General features: G+C 41.6%; 1 protein-coding gene across 1 annotated transcript in view; it reads right to left on the bottom strand.

The window, feature by feature from the left end:
• Positions 1-16,942, bottom strand: part of SLC12A4 (solute carrier family 12 member 4) — a 394,075-nt gene that overhangs the window by 288,703 nt on the left and 88,430 nt on the right. Inside the window, exon 4 of the mRNA XM_073657959.1 lies at positions 8,168-8,314. Within this exon, the coding sequence (XP_073514060.1) occupies positions 8,168-8,314 (147 nt within the window). The remainder of the gene's footprint in view (positions 1-8,167; positions 8,315-16,942) is intronic.

The raw sequence follows: 16,942 nt of genomic DNA, 5'->3' as shown, positions 1-16,942 counted from the left end.
GCCTAGGACATTGCGTCACTTATAACAAAAGGATCACAAGCCGCATATAGTAATGCGCACCGTAAAAATCAGATTTGAGCACGCATCTAAACTTAGGTAATAGTAAATAGGTAGCTATAATATGGTAATCTCCATGAACTAAAAATTATAATATCAGGGGTTAAGTACATGATGTCCAAAATAACTGAGCCTTAGTTATAGGTGTAAAACACTGCTAAATGAACCTAACAGTGTAGAATATAATGCCACCTATATAGTGGGAACTCCACTTCTGTAAATAAGATCATACAATTCTTATAATTTAGACCTCTTAGCCAAAAGCAACCCTTTAAATTTCAAATGGGAAGTAAAGTCAATGAGAACAATAACCTTCATGTACTTCAAAAAAAGCCAAGATAATGTAAGTAATATAATGAATGCAATCAACCATGAATAATGACCAATTTCCTTTACGGAGCAGTGGGTCATATCGCAAAGTCTTCCAAATCAGGGACTAAAAACCAGGAGCAGTGAGCACCGACAACCAGGACCTAAATAGACCCGAAAGCTATTGGGCAAAGGGAAGGAGCAACAGGACTACCTAAATAAGGAGACATTAAATGAAGCAGCCAAAATGTAACTGATCATTAAGACAATCTGGTTTAATACTTTTCACCTGGTAAATGCACCTGGCTTCCTTCTGCAGAATTCTCTGATCCTAATCTCCCCCTCTGCTATGGGGTGTCACCACCTCAATAACTGAAAATTTGATACTGTCGAGATCACCTCTATGAACCTCCCTAACATGATTGGAAATAGGGGTGTCAAGGGCGTTCTTTATGTCCCCTAAATGCTCTCCCACCCTCCTCTGCAGCTCTCGCCTCGTCTTTCCCACATATTCCCTTGGACATGAACAGTGACACAGATAGATCACCCCCTTTGTAGTACAATTGGCAAAATGTCTGCATTGATAGGTCTTCCCCGTGGTAGTACTAGAGAATTCTTTAGACCTAAGGATGTATTTGCAAAATTTACACCTTCCCCATCTGAAGGTACCTTTTTCTCTAGTCTTCAACCATGTGTTTCATTGGTGCGTAATTACTGTGTACCAACTGATCGCGGATTGATCTCCCCCTTCTATAGAGAATAGTTGGGTACTCAGGAATAAGATCACATATTTCAGGATCCATTTTTAGTAAATTCCAATATTTTTGGATCACTCCCCTTACTTCTTAGCGATCATCAAAATTCCCTTTATTTCGCATCTGTGTTGTTGAGTAGCAAAATGAAAGAGGATGACTCCACAATAGAGTAGTTCTCTCCCTTGTCCTAGATGTCTGAAATGCTTCTCTAAGGACATTTATGGGATAACCCCTATCCAAAAATCTATGTTTTAACTCACGGCCTGTTCATGGAATCTGGGAATGGACGAACAATCTCTTCTGATGGAGGTATTAACCCTTGGGTATCCCTCTCCTCAGAGTGATTTGTAGCGGTACGTTTTTTATAGGTCTTAGTGGTAATGCGTCCAGTACTATCTCTCCCGATCTTAATATCCAAAAAAATTAATGGAGTTGTAATTAATCTCATATGTCAATATCAGACCAATGTTGTTATAGTTAAGTTCATTAACAAAGCTCGAGAAGGACGAGGCGCTACCAGACCACAAGATCAAGATGTCATCAATATATCTCCCCCAAAAAACAAGCCTGGGGTTCCACCAGGATGCCCCGTCCTCCCTGAACACAATTTGTGTCCTCCCACCAGCCCAGGAACAAGTTGGCATACGAGGGGGCACAAGGGCTCCCCATCGCGGTGCCCCTGAGCGGGTGGAAGAACTTACCGTTGAAAGCAAAAAAATTATGCTTCAAAACAAACTGTAGGAGATCAGACACAAAACCACTGTGACCTGAGAATTGTGTCCCCCTTGATTTAAGGTAGTAGTTAACTGCCTTCATACCAATATCATGTGGTATGTTACTATAAAGTGATCCTACATCAATTGATGCAAGATTTACATCTTCACTTATTAACACATCCTCCAGCCTGAGGAGAAGGTCTGTCGTGTCTCTTAAGAAGGACAGTAAAGAGACAACATAGGGTCTCAGAATACGGTCAACATAAATACTGGAGTTTTGCGTAACAGAACCTATACCTGCCACAATTGGCCGCCCTATTAGGGAGTTAAGACTCTTTTGGACCTTGGGCAATGAAAAGAATACAGCCATAATTGAGACTTTAGGACACATAAAATCCTTTTCATTCTTTGATTTAAGTCCCTGTTCCAATGCCCTATTCAACATGTTATTCAAATCATAGATACATTTTTCTGAGGGATCATTTCTTAGAATTGTATACGTCCGTTCATCTCTCAGAATATTATTACACATGGTGAGATACCTATTGTGATCCAACACAACAAGGTTACTACCTTTGTCCGATGGCTTAAAAATCAATTCTTTGTTATCAGCAAGTTTATCAAGGGTGATCCTTTCTTCCCTTGTCATATTAGAATAATTCCTCCTGGGCATCTCACCATGTTTTCCCAATTCATCTACTACAAGTTTTGTAAAAAATATCAATACTATTGTATTGATCAGTAGTTGGTGGCATTTTTCTACTTATAGGTCTGAAATCTGTAAAAGGACCCGTACCCGGTTGCCTCTCGTTTTCACTCCAAAGGTCCACAAGGGTTCTGACATTAGATAGATCTTCCTCCAAAATACCCAGCGTCTCGCATTCGGCTCTATCGCAGGTTTTAAAGAACTTTCTCCATCTCAATTTCCGGCCAAATAAATGAATATCCTTCACCCATGTAAACTTGTCATAACGATTAGTTGGTGCAAAAGATAAACCTCTACACAGAACTGGTTTTTCCAAAGAAGATAGAGAATAAGATTAAACACTAATGATTTTGTCGTATCTTCTATTTTGGGCCTCCCAATTTCCTTTTCTTTAAAAAAGACAAGGACGGTGAGAAAGTAGCGGAAGCTGCGGAGGAGGGCCCTGTAATTGAGGAGTCTCCCCTGTAACTGTTCCTTGTACGCATATAATCTCTCCTCTCTCGTCTTTCCTATCCTGTTCTGTTGTTTCTCCTACATGTAACATCTTGAAAACCCCTACCCCTGGGGAAATCACCTGTTCCTCTTTTGGTGTCAGACAGTTCTAAATCTGAGGAGGATATATCCGTAGTACCCTCCTCTCTCCTTTCGTCCTGTAGAAAAGGATAAGTTCTCTTTTCTCTAAAATAAGTCCCTGATTTGGAAGACTTTGCGATATGACCCACTGCTTCGTAAAGGAAATTGGTCATTATTCATGGTTGATTGTATTTATCATATTACTTACATTATCTTGGCCTTTTTTGAAGTACATGAAGGTTATTGTTCTCATTGACTTTACTTCCCATTTGAAATTTAAAGGGTTGCTTTTGGCTAAGAGGTCTAAATTATAAGAATTGTATGATCTTATTTACAGAAGCGGAGTTCCCACTATATACAGTGCTGGCCAAAAGTATTGGCACCCCTGCAATTCTGTCAGATAATACTCAGTTTCTTCCTGGAAATGATTGCAATCACAAATTCTTTGGTATTATTCTCTTCATTTAATTTGCTTGCAAGGAAAAAACACAAAAGAGAATGAAGCAAAAATCAAATCATTAATCATTTCACACAAAACTACAAAAAAGGGCCGGACAAAAGTATTGGCACCCTCAGCCTAATACTTGGTTGCACAACCTTTAGCCAAAATAACTGCAAACAACCGCTTCCGGTAACCATCAATGAGTTTCTTACAATGCTCTGCTGGAATTGTAGACCATTCTTCTTTGGCAAACTGCTCCAGGTCCCTGATATTTGAAGGGTGCCTTCTCCAAACTGCCATTTTGAGATCTCTCCACAGGTGTTCTATGGGATTCAGGTCTGGACTCATTGCTGGCCACCTTAGAAGTCTCCAGTGCTTTCTCTAAAACCATTTTATAGTGCTTTTGGAAGTGTGTTTTGGGTCATTGTCCTGCTGGAAGACCCATGACCTCTGAGGGAGACCCAGCTTTCTCACACTGGGCCCTACATTGTGCTGCAAAATTTGTTGGTAGTCTTCAGACTTCATAATGCCATGCACATGGTCAAGCAGTCCAGTGCCAGAGGCAGCAAATCAACCCCAAAACATCAGGGAACCTCCGCCATGTTTGACTGTAGGGACCGTGTTCTTTTCTTTGAATGCCTCTTTTTTTTCCTGTACACTCTGTGTTGATGCTTTTTCCCAAAAAGCTCTACTTTTGTCTCATCTGACCAGAGAACATTCTTCCAAAACATTTTAGGCTTTCTCAGGTAAGTTTTGGCAAACTCCAGCCTGGCTTTTTATGTCTTGGTGTAAGAAGTGAGGTCTTCCCGGGTATCCTACCATACAGTCCCTTTTCATTCAGACACCGACGGATAGTATGGGTTGACAGTGTTGTAGCCTCGGACTGCAGGGCAGCTTGAACTTGTTTGGATGTTAGTCGAGGTTCTTTATCCACCATCCGCACAATCTTGCAATGAAATCTCTCGTCAATTTTTCTTTTCCGTCCACATCTAGGGAGGTTAGCCACAGTGCCATGGGCTTTAAACTTCTTGATGACACTGTGCACGGAAGACACAGGAACATTCAGGTCTTTGGAGATGGACTTGTAGCCTTGAGATTGCTCATGCTTCCTCACAATTTGGTTTCTCAAGTCCTCAGATAGTTTTTTGGTCTTCTTTCTTTTCTCCATGCTCAATGTGGTACACACAAGGACACAGGACAGAGGTTGAGTCAACTTTAATCCATGTTAACTGGCTGCAAGTGTGATTTAGTTATTGCCAACACCTGTTAGGTGCCACAGGTAAATTACAGGTGCTGTTAATTACACGAATTAGAGAAGCATCACATGATTTTTCAAATGGTGCCAATACTTTTGTCCATCCCGTTTTTTAGGTTTGGTGTGGAATTATATCCAATTTGGCTATAGGACAATTCTTTTTGTGTTTTTTTCATTGAAGACAAATTAAATGAAGAGAATAATACCAAAGAATTTGTGATTGCAATCATTTTCAGGAAGAAACTGAGTATTATCTGATAGAATTGCACGTGTGCCAATACTTTTGGCCAGCACTGTAGGTGGCATTATATTCTACACCTATAACAAAGGCTCAATTATTTTGGACATCATGTACTTACCCCCTGATATTATAATTTTTAGTTCATGGAGAATACCATATTATCGCTACCTATTTACGATTACCGAAGTTTAGCTGCGTGCTTAAATTTGTTTTTTTACGGTGCACATTACTATATGCGGCCTGTGATCCTTTTGTTATAAGTGACGCAATGTCCTAGGCGCATGCGCAGAATACAGTGGAGCGCATCAGTCCGTATGCGTTCCATGATCCCCAAAAAAGGAAGTGATGCAATCGGAACCGGACGGTGCTTTGCTGCGGTGCAACACATATGCGCTCTACGATCTCCGAAACCAGAAATGACATATCTGGAACTGGATGGTGCATTGCGGCGTTGGAACGCATTTGTGTTCCACGATCCCTGGACCGGGAGTATATAGTGGGGGAGCGATCCTGTTTAGATAACCTTATAGTAGGATGCCCTAATAAGCTATACCCACACGATTAATAAGTTAGTAATCAGGGGGTATTGATTTTGAGCCTTTAGTCTTGATTGGGATACGAATGCCATAGTAGACTGAGCTTATTTACTTGCTTACCATGGCAACGCTATGAGACACAGGAAGTGATTCTAATGGGAAGTATTAAAGGATATCGGGTGAACATGGGTGACTGAATCCCAGAGGTGGATGAGGAAGGACATTGTTCCCCTCTGCTCTTTTATGGCTACAATTTTAAGCTAAGTCCACAAACTGAATTACTCTGAGAAGAACTTTTTCTTATGCCAATTGAAAGTATGCTCTTATGTATTGAATTTAATATTAGCTAATGTATGCTCTCCTGATGAACCTATCGAAGGGGAAACGCGTCGAGTTGTTCAGGCATTCTATCTTGCTTGATTTTTTTCTAAAATATTTGGGTATGCCATATAAATATCTATCATTTGATGGGGGTTGATTGCTAGGAGTCTAATATCGTTATTTGGGTTTAGTGCAATGTCATAGGTGTGTTTGAATTAAATTACTGCAGACTTATCTTATCTGATTAGTCAGTGCAACCTGTATAATATTGTTAAGGGTTTATAACTGCCTTATACATATTAGTGACCAATCCATTTTAGGTTTGGCTAGTACTTATTACACCATTCGATGTGCAAATGTTAGGATATAGGGGTTATTATACTACTATAGCATTGATTGTCAGGACAGTATATCTTATTTTTTCTGAGCTTATTTAATATCAGTTATTTGTACACTGGTTATAACAACCATCTGAGAAGTCTGATGTATTACTCTGCACCAGGGATTAAAGCACACATTTATTAAAGATAGTTGCAATTGATCTCCATTGAGAGTTTCCATTTTTTTACATAGTTCTTCCTAGCTGAACTATTTTTACATGCACTTTTATGTCCAATCTATTCTATTCTTGTCTGTCTTAGGGTCCATCAGGGTCACTCAGGGACAGTCGACGTGGAGCAGGAGCGCCATCGCGCAGATATAGGGTGCCAACCTCTGCTGTCAGCCAGGGAATCAGATAAGGGTTGCCTAGGGTGTGAATTCTCTTTCACCCTTTTGACTTTTCTTAAGAGATTCAACTTTAATAAGACTATATTTTTGATACAGGCATCACTCTCATTTAATATATCTCTATGTCCTTGCTTATCTCACCGAGTCACACGTCCCTCCAATCAGGGCTAAAAAAGGCTAGAAGGAACAGTCGACGTTGAGCGGGGGCGCCATTGCGCAGGATAAGGGTGCCAACCTCCGCTGCTAGGCAGGGTGGCAATAGGACAACTTTAGGACCTAGTCCCCGAGCTGTATCTTATTAATATTGGACTTTTATAAGGTCTGTTATCACTGTGTGTTCACTTTTAAACAATTCTATTAAAAGTGATGTTTTATTGGTCTTCATTCATATATGGTGTTGATTCAGTGAATTTTTGTCTGACATTTCACACCAAGATATCCATTTCTGTTGATATGAACACTGACTTCGAGCATAACATTTTAACTGGTTGATCTCAAAGCCAGAAAGTAGTTCAAACCTGGATAAAATTGGCAGCAGGGTAGGGAGAGAAGGAAGTATTTTTTTTTGGTAGACTTAGATACTGAAAAAACTACTTCCAGGAGAGTGTTCTTCACTTGGGTGGATGTTGTGAGGAAGTTTTTTTCCACCATCAAAAGGATTATGCAATCATACACCACTATTGTCTACCATGGACATTCAGGCCTTTTCGAGTTATCAAGCTCACTGGTTTGCTCATTATTTGCAGATTGTACCCAACTGTTGATCTGGCCACTCCTAAAATTTCTGCTGTCTTTCTGATGGGTTTTCATCCTAATCTAATTAGACTAATCTAATCGGTTTCTCTTCCATTGAAAGTTACTTTGACCGCATATTGTGCGTTCACAGCAACAGCTTTCAAATGCAAATGTCACACCTGGAATCACATCCAGACCCTTTACCTGCTTAATTGATGATGGATTAACGAGGGAATAGCCCATTAGAGAGCTTTTGAGATAGCAGTCCATTTTGGTCCCTTTAAAAAGTGGCAGAGCTGTAATTCCTAAAGTCTTAGTCCAATTAGGATGTGAATACCCTCAAATTAAAGCCGAGAGTGTGACTTTAACCCCATATTGATTATATAACTCTATCTTGAAAATGTTTTAGTCAACAGCTCAAATTGCCAAAACATGTGTCACTGTCCAAATGTTTCTGGACCTAACTGTATATGATAGATGTAGCATAGAATAAGCAACTAATATTTTCAGGTTTTTATAGGAGTTGTGTCTGAACACATCCTGCTCAGGTGAGCAACTTCCTTCTACTTTCCTTATACCCAAAAGGGTATCACCTGATTGTCTTGTGCACTTTTGTTCCCCTACAGTTTTTCTTCTTAACAATCAGGTTATACATTGATTACACAAGTTGGAAAGGGGTTAATGGTCCACTTCTAACCAACAAAACATTTGTGCATTTTAACATTTCGGTTTCATTTTTTCATACATTTATTAATTGGTTAATAAAATTATAAATATTTATAATTTACTTACACAGCAACAACATAGTAGTACAATAAGAAGGGTTTGGAGTACGCCAGCTGTGCCCACTATCCATGTCAGTCGAAGAAACAGTATCACTCCTAGGATATTTTGCAGACATGGAAGGTAGACACCCATCAATGTGCCCATACTGGGAGGCTGTAAGGCAAAAAAACACAAAACAATACATGATCTTTTGATCGATGAAAATAAAACATTGGTGGTTACAAAGAGAAATGTTGGTTTTATTGCTACTTTTGTCCTACAAAGAACAAGCCCTCATATGGTCATTGTAAAAATAACAGTTACGGCTCTAGGGAAAAAGGGAAGAAAAAAAACAAAAAAGTGCAAAAACAATAATTGGCTGTGGTGCAAAGGGACAGAGTAAATACTACTTCTCCATAATAAAGCAGTTTGTTTGAACAAGCATTTGTAGGAACATTTGTTTTCAGATAATTGTAGGGTGAAATGATTTATAAGCTTAGTAAAAGAATAACCACAGGAAATGTGCTACAGAGCATAACAGTCTATGTCTAAAAAGAAATAAATATCAAGTAACAATAAATAAATTTGGACATTAATTTAGGAAGAGCCTAGTATCTTTTCAGTGACATCTCCACATAGATCAATTATTTATCATAAAGAGGACTCAACGTTGCAGTATCTAACAAAGTGATTTTAACAAATCTACAGCAACAAGCCCAATAAGTAACACAGTGCAGAAATCAGGGTGTCTGTCCCTGTTTTTTTATGCCTTCAGCTTCATATGAAAAACCTGGTAAAAGATTCCTAACTCCGATAGTTGGAATCTGTGAGGTTCATTTGCCTAGGCCTGAAAAGACATTGGTTAAGAGAGAAACATTAACATAAAAATGTACACTGTATCCAAGCTTTATAAATTCTACACGAAAAGGAGAGTATATAGGGCCAAGTTGTAAAAGAATATATCAAATATTTATTACATATAGCATGACACAAAACAAGAGATAAATGGAGACATAAAACTAGAGGAGGATAGCACATTGTACACTTGTAATCAATATACAGCATCAAGCTCATAATGATCACCATAAAAAGGAAATAAGGCATAGAGACTGACAAAAATATGTAAAAAAATGAATGATGAAATAAAAAATGATAAATAATGAGTACACCCTCCTAGTGTCAATAAAGCTATAAAAATGCAAGGTGCATACAACAGCAAGCGTTCAAAAATCTATTTAGAGAAAGTTACTAAGGTCAATAAATGAAGGACCTTACATAAAGTGCTATGGAGGTAAGTATACCAAATAACAGAATTAATGTCCATTCATAATGAACACTGATATAATTCAGATGTAGCTTAGATATAGCAACAGATAAAAGTACAAGCTTGGCAGAAGCTTGTAAAACCAAACACGCCTCGGGGGTGCTTCTTGTTTGGATATTCACATTGGTATGCCCCCTTATTTTCACTATGCTTTGATTCCTTTATTAGCTCTATTTCTACCAGCTACCGTATTCTTCTCTGGAGGGGTCATTAAAGTTTCAGGTACACCTTTGAATTGATTTTCATGTTCACTTGAACATACACCCATTTCCTTATCTAGTGTGCATTGATCTCAAAGATCGTCCTGGAGACTTGGATACTTTGATATCTGTTGCTATATGCATTTTACTAGTTTGGCTACATCTGAATTATGTCAGTGTTCATTATGAAAGTACATTAATTCTGTTAGTGGGTATGTCTCCATGGCACCTCATGTAAGGTCCTTCATTTATTCACCTTAGTAACATTCCCTAAATTAATTTTTGAACACTTGCTGTTATATGTACCTTGCATTTTTATAGCTTTATTGACACTAGGAAGGTGTACTTATTATTTATCATTTTTTATTTAATCATTAATTTTTTTGACATTTTTGTCAGACTCTAAACCTTATATTCTTTTTACGGTGATCATTATGAGCTTGATGCTGTATATTGATTACAAGTGTACAATGTGATATCCTCCTCTGGTTTTAGGTCTCCTTTTATCTCTTGTTTTGCGTCATGCTATATGTAATAAAGATTTGATATGCTCTTTTACAACTTGGCCCTTTAGACTTTATATTGATTCTGAGAGTGCATTATATTATTGGGTCTTTCTATTGGTTTCTACCTCTGTCTTAGCTTTAGTTGTACAGTATTATGCAGTATGTCTTGTGCCATTTGCTTCCACTTTTTACATTCCATTGGTATAAAGAAACTAATCAATTAAAGACAAAAGGTCTTTCTTGGTTGTTATAAACACAGCCGACAGATTTTTTCTAAGGGTGCTTTCACACTGCGTTTTGCACCCGTTGGTTGGTCCAGTCGGAGCTTGCGTTAGAACCCCCATCAAAATGGGATTCAAATGAATGCACCATTATAGTTTATGTCCCCGTCTACGCCAACTGTGCAAATGTGTGCTCTGTCGTGCATCATTTTTGGGCGTGTACGCCCACAGGAAGAGTGGAAGAGTACAATCACTCAGACGTAGCAGACAGTCTACTATTAGGCTGCACTTTTACTGTATGGAGGCACAAAGGGGGCATTGATACCATGTGGAAGCGCAGAGGTGGTACTTTTACTATATAAGGCTGCGTTCACACATTGCGTATTTTCGCGCGCTTTTTTGCACGCGCTTTTTGAAAATACGCAATGTGCTTTGTGTCTGCCAGCAAAGTGAATGGGAAATTCACTTTGCCGTTCAGACACTGTCATTTTACGCAGCGGGAAAGCGCAGCTGCGTAAAGAATTGGCATGTCCATTCTTTACGCAGATGCGTCCTGCGCTTTCTCTCTATTGTGCCCATTATAAGCGATGGAATTATGCAGCGGTGTTCACACACTGCGTAATTCCATTGCTTTTTTACGGAGGCGCAGGATGGATACTCACCTACCCGATGTCAGGGGAGAGGCGTCCGGTCCGGTCCGCTCCAATCCCGCGCTTCCAGCATCTGCCGGTGAGCTGATCAGCTGTTAGCTAACCGGCTTGTAACCGGGCGGTCAGCTGATTACAAGCCGGTCACGTGACAATCAGCTGATTGCTTCACGGCAGATGCTGCAAGCGCGGGACGGAGCAGACGCGTCTCTCATGCATCGGGTAGGTGAGTATCCATAGTCTGTACATACACTGCTAGGGACACACACACGACACAGACACACAGGACACATGTCACACTGAAATGAAGTGTGACATTACACATGTCACCCTTCATTTTCACACTGCGTTTTTTGCTGCGCTTTTTTACGCAGTGTGTGAATGGAGGTGCTTTTTTTACCTGCTTAAAAAAACGCAGGTAAAAAAAAGCAGGAAAACACGCAGCGTAAAAAACGCAGGGAAATACGCAATGTGTGAACGCAGCCTTAAGCAAAGATGGGGACTTTAATAAATGGAGTTAGAGAGGGAGCACAACCACTATAAGACGCAGGTAGGACACTCACTTTTTGGGACACAAAAGAGTGGTATTACTGTGTGGTGCTGCACTAAGCAGGGGAAAATTACCGAATTTCTGTTTAGGGCACTATGGATGGTTATAGCAGTATATAATTTGAGTAGAGGTGGGTGAAAATGAGGGGGGTGATGGGACAGCAATCAACCAAATTTTGTAGCATGTAAAATTTTGCAGAGATGAGCCATAGATCGAAAAAGTCATCATGACTGTCTAGGCCAAATAGAGAAGAAAAAGGAAACTTAACTAATTAGAGAGTCTGTCAATTATGAGTTAACTGGATTTATTTGTACAGTATGCACTTATACGGTGATACAGTGGCACGTAAAAGTTTGGGCCCCCTGGTCAAAATAACTTATTGTGAACAGTTAAGCAAGTTGAAGATGAAATAATCTCTAAAAGTTGCAGGCTCAGCGCTGGAGCCCGCATCTTTCCCCACACATGACGGCTAATTAGTGTGGTGGAATTATCCGGTCACCATGTGGTGGCAATATACTGTAAGGGTGTGCTGGTATTTGTTCCTTGTAGAGTAGTATTGGTCTTGGATTTTGTTCAGTAACAGTATGGTGGTTATACTTGTATAGGGATATTATTTGGGTACTGTAGGATTAACTGTTGTCTGACCGTCAATATATATGTACACACACACATATATATATATATATATACACATATACATACATACATACATACATACATACACATGTGGAATTATATACTTAACAAAAAAGTGTGAAACAACTGAAAATATGTCATATATTTTAGGTTCTTCAAAGTAGCCAATTTTTGCTTTGATGACTACTTAGCACACTCTTGGCATTCTCTTGCCGAGCTTCAAGAGGTAGTCACCGGAAATGGTCTTCCAACAATCTTGAAGGAGTTCCCAGAGATGCTTAGCACTTGTTGGCCCTTTTGCCTTCACTCAGCGGGCCATCTCGATTGGGTTCAGGTCTGGTGACTATGGGGGCCAGGTCATCTGGCGTAGCACCCCATCACTCTCCTTCTTGGTCAAATAGCCCTTACACAGCCTGGAGATGTGTTTGGTGTCATTGTCCTGTTGAAAAATAAGTGATGGTCCAACTAAACGCAAACCGGATGGAATAGCATGCCACTGCAAGAGGCTGTGGTAGCCATGCTGGTTCAGTATGCCTTCAATTTTGAATAAATCCCCAACAGTGTCACCAGCAAAGCACCCCCACACCATCACACCTCCTCCTCCATGCTTCAGAGTGGGAACCAGGCATGTAGAGTCCATCCGTTCACCTTTTCTGCGTCGCACAAAGACACGGTGGTTGGAACCAAAGATCTCAAATTTGGACTCATCAGACCAAAGCACAGATTTCCACTGGTCTAATGTCTATTCCTTGTGTTCTTTAGGCCAAACAAGTCTCTTCTGCTTGTTGCCTGTCCTTAGCAGTGGTTTCCTTGGAGCTATTTTAACCATGAAGGCCTGCTGCACAAAGTCTCCTCTTAACAGTTGTTGTAGAGATGTGTCTGCAGCTAGAACTCTGTGTGGCATTGACCTGGTCTCTAATCTGAGCTGCTGTTAACCTGTGATTTCTGAGGCTGGTGACTCGTATAAACTTATCCTCAGAAGCAGAGGTGACTCTTGGTCTTCCTTTCCTGGGGCTGTCCTCATGTAAGCCAGTTTCTTTGTAGCGCTTGATGGTTTTTGTAACTGCACTTGGGGACACTTTCAAAGTTTTCCCAATTTTTCGGACTGACTGACCTTCATTTCTTAAAGTAATGATGGCCACTCATTTTTCTTTACTTAGCTGCTTTTTTCTTGCCATAATACAAATTCTTACAGTCTATTCAGTAGGACTATCAGCTGTGTATCCACCTGACTTCTGCACAGCACAACTGATGGTCCCAACCCCATTTTTAAGGCAAGAAATCCCACTTATTAAACCTGACAGGGCACACCTGTGAAGTGAAAACCATTTCCGGTGACTACCTCTTGAAGCTCATCAAGAGAATGCCAAGAGTGTGCAAAGCAGTCATCAAAGCAAAAGGTGGCTACTTTGAAGAACCTAGAATATAAGACATATTTTCAGTTGTTTCACACTTTTTTGTTAAGTATATAATTCCACATGTGTTAATTCATAGTTTTGATGCCTTCAGTGTGAATGTACAATTTTCAAAGACATGAAAATACAAAAAAAATCTTTAAATGAGAAGGTGTGTCCAAACTTTTGGTATGTACTGTATATATATATATATATAATTGTCTAATTCTGTTTGTCTGTAATGGAAATCCCGCGTCGCTGATTGCTCTCTTCCCCCGGGCGCGATCTATCAGCGATAGGCGCAGTCCGGCCGCGAATTGGCGCGGGATTAGAACCACGCTTCGCTGGTTGGTCGAGCCCAGCTGGCCGCGACCAATCAGCGATATTGGCGCGGCTACTTTAAATTAACCCCCCAATGTATCCCCCCGGGGCACCTAATGAATTTCGTAAATACATCATGTTGCCCATACTGCCTGTGCGCGGCGCTATCGCTGACCGCGCACAGGCAGCGCGTGACCCCCGGCTGCAGCCGGCTCTTGCTTCCGCTTACGTCACGACTATTTGCGACTGCAGCCAGGGGTCTCCTGTTCCGCGTTCCATGGTGAGTGACGGGTTGTGGGCGGAGTTATCCCCCATCTCGTCACACCCGGCATCCACCTCGCGCTCTCTCAATGGGCGCACGGAGGATGTGTGTATATACATACATACATACACACACACACACACACACACACACACACACACACACACACACACACACACACACACACACAGTGCTCAAAAAAATAAAGGGAACACTTAAACAACAGAATATAACTCCAAGTAGATCAAACTTCTGTGAAATCAAACTGTCCACTTAGGAAGCAACACTGATTGACAATCAATTTCACATGCTGTGGTGCAAATGGAATAGACAATAGATGGAAATTATCAAGACACCCTCAGTAACGAAGTGGTTCTGCAGGTGGGGACCACAGACCACATCTCCGTACCAATGCTTTCTGGCTGATGTTTTGGTCACTTTTGAATGTTGGTTGTGCTTTCACACTCGTGGTAGCATGAGACGGACTCTACAACCCACAGAAGTTGCTCAGGTAGTGCAGCTCATCCAGGATGGCACATCAATGTGAGCTGTGGCAAGAAGGTTTGCCGTGTCTGTCAGCGTAGAGTCCAGAGGCGCTACCAGGAGACAGGCCAGTACACCAGGAGACGTGGAGGGGGCCAAAGGAGGGCAGCAATCCAGCAGCAGGACCGCTACCTCTGCCTTTGTGCAAGGAGGAACAGGAAGAGCACTGCCAGAGCCCTGCAAAATGACCTCCAGCAGGCCACAAATGTGCATGTGTCTGCACAAACGGTTAGAAACTGACTCTATGTGGTATGAGGGCCCGACGTCCACAGATGGGGGTTTTGCTCACAGCCCAACACCGTGCAGGATGCTTGGCATTTGCCACATTATACCAGGATTGGCAAAAGTCGCCACTGGCGCCCTGTGCTCTTCACAGATGAAAGCAGGTTCACACTGAGCACATGTGACAGATGTGACAGAGTCTGGAGATGCCGTGGAGAGTGATCTGCTGCCTGCAGCATCCTTCAGCATGACCGGTTTGGCAGTGGGTCAGTAATGGTGTGGGGTGGCATTTCTTTGGAGGGCCGCACAGCCCTCCATGTGCTCGCCAGAGGTAGCCTGACTGCCATTAGGTACCGAGATGAGATCCTCAGACCCTTTGTGAGACCATATGCTGGTGCAGTTGGCCCTGGCTTCCTCCTAATGCAGGACAATGCCAGACCTCATGTGGCTGGAGTGTGTCAGCAGTTCCTGCAAGATGAAGGTATTGAAGCTATGGACTGGCCCGCTCGTTCCCCAGACCTGAATCTGATTGAGCGCATCTGGGACATCATGTCTCGCTCCATCCACCAAAGTGACGTTGCACCACAGACTGTCCAAGAGTTGGCGGATGCTTTAGTCCAGGTCTGGGAGGAGATCCAACAGGAGACCATTCGCAACCTCATCAGAAGCATGCCCAGGCGTTGTAGGGAGGTCATACAGGCATGTGGAGGCCACAGACAATACTGAGCCTCATTTTGACTTGTTTTAAGGACACTGAATCAAAGTTGGATCAGCCTGTAGTGTGTTTTTCCACTTTAATTTTGGGGGTGACTCCAAATCCAGGCCTCCATTGGTTAATAAATTTGATTTCCATTGATGATTTTTGTGTGATTTTGTTGTCAACACATTCAACTTTGTACAGAACAAAGTATTCAATGAGAATATTTCATTCATTCAGATCTAGGATGTGTTATTTGAGTGTTCCCTTTATTTTTTTGAGCAGTGTATATATATATATGTATGTATATATATATATATATTACATACATATACACGCACACATATATATTCAATTCAAAGAAGCTTTATTGGCAGGACCAAATAAACATTAGTTTTGTCAAAGCACATGTAAAGTAGGGAATAGGGATTGGCGCTGTGCAGATGATGGGTAGTGACTGTGGGGATAATGGATGGGGGAACATCCAGGGTGGGAGCTATGGAGGTCCATGGGATATCATAGTTCTCTTTCTCGCAGGCTATGGCACGCGCTCCCATACTGCGCTGCTATCTCCACCGCACTCTCTTCCTCCCCCAGCAAGAAATAGGTTTTCTTTTTTTCCTGGATTTGATGTTCGGGAAGAGATCAGAGAGTCTCCTGGAGTGAGTGTCCCTCACTGCTGAATATTTGGTGCAGTGTAGCAGGAAGTGGGTCTCATCCTCCAGGTCACAGTGTGGGCAGTCTGTCCTCCCTGGGCTTGTAGCTCTGTCTGTACTAGCCGACCTCGATGGCCAGATTGTGGGCACTGAGTCTATAACGGCTCAGGATCTGGTGGTCTCTGGAGTACAGGAGTTTCTCCAGATACGAGGCCAGTCTGTAGTCTCTCTGTAGACTCCAGTACATGGTTAGTTTCTGTGAAGCAATGATATTGTTCCACCAGTCACTGACATACATCTCCTGGCCTTCGTCTACCATTTTCCTGATTCTGGCTTTTGTCAGGCTGTTGTGGTTGTTGTTTCGGTCAGGTTGGGTTTGGGTGAGCTGTGCCAGGGGTCCTAGTTTGTTTGGCCCCCTTACATGTAGCAGGGCTTTATGGTGATGAGAGCTTGGATTGCTACTATGTATGAGAGCCTGGAAAGACAGCGCCCTCTTCAGAACTGCTAGGTGCAGTGGGAATCTGCCCAGTTCAGATGGACCTGGAGAGGTTGCTTACAGAATTCCAGGTAGGATATTTCTGCTAGGCTGGAATCCCACCTTGACCAATCAGGGTATGTTTGAG

Source organism: Phyllobates terribilis, unplaced genomic scaffold (genome assembly GCF_046119375.1).
Source record: "Phyllobates terribilis strain yellow unplaced genomic scaffold, ASM4611937v1 Scaffold_13__5_contigs__length_258822181, whole genome shotgun sequence".
Taxonomy (NCBI): Eukaryota; Metazoa; Chordata; class Amphibia; order Anura; family Dendrobatidae; genus Phyllobates; species Phyllobates terribilis.
Note: the sequence above shows the minus strand (reverse complement) of the source record. Positions and strands in the feature narration are given on the sequence as shown.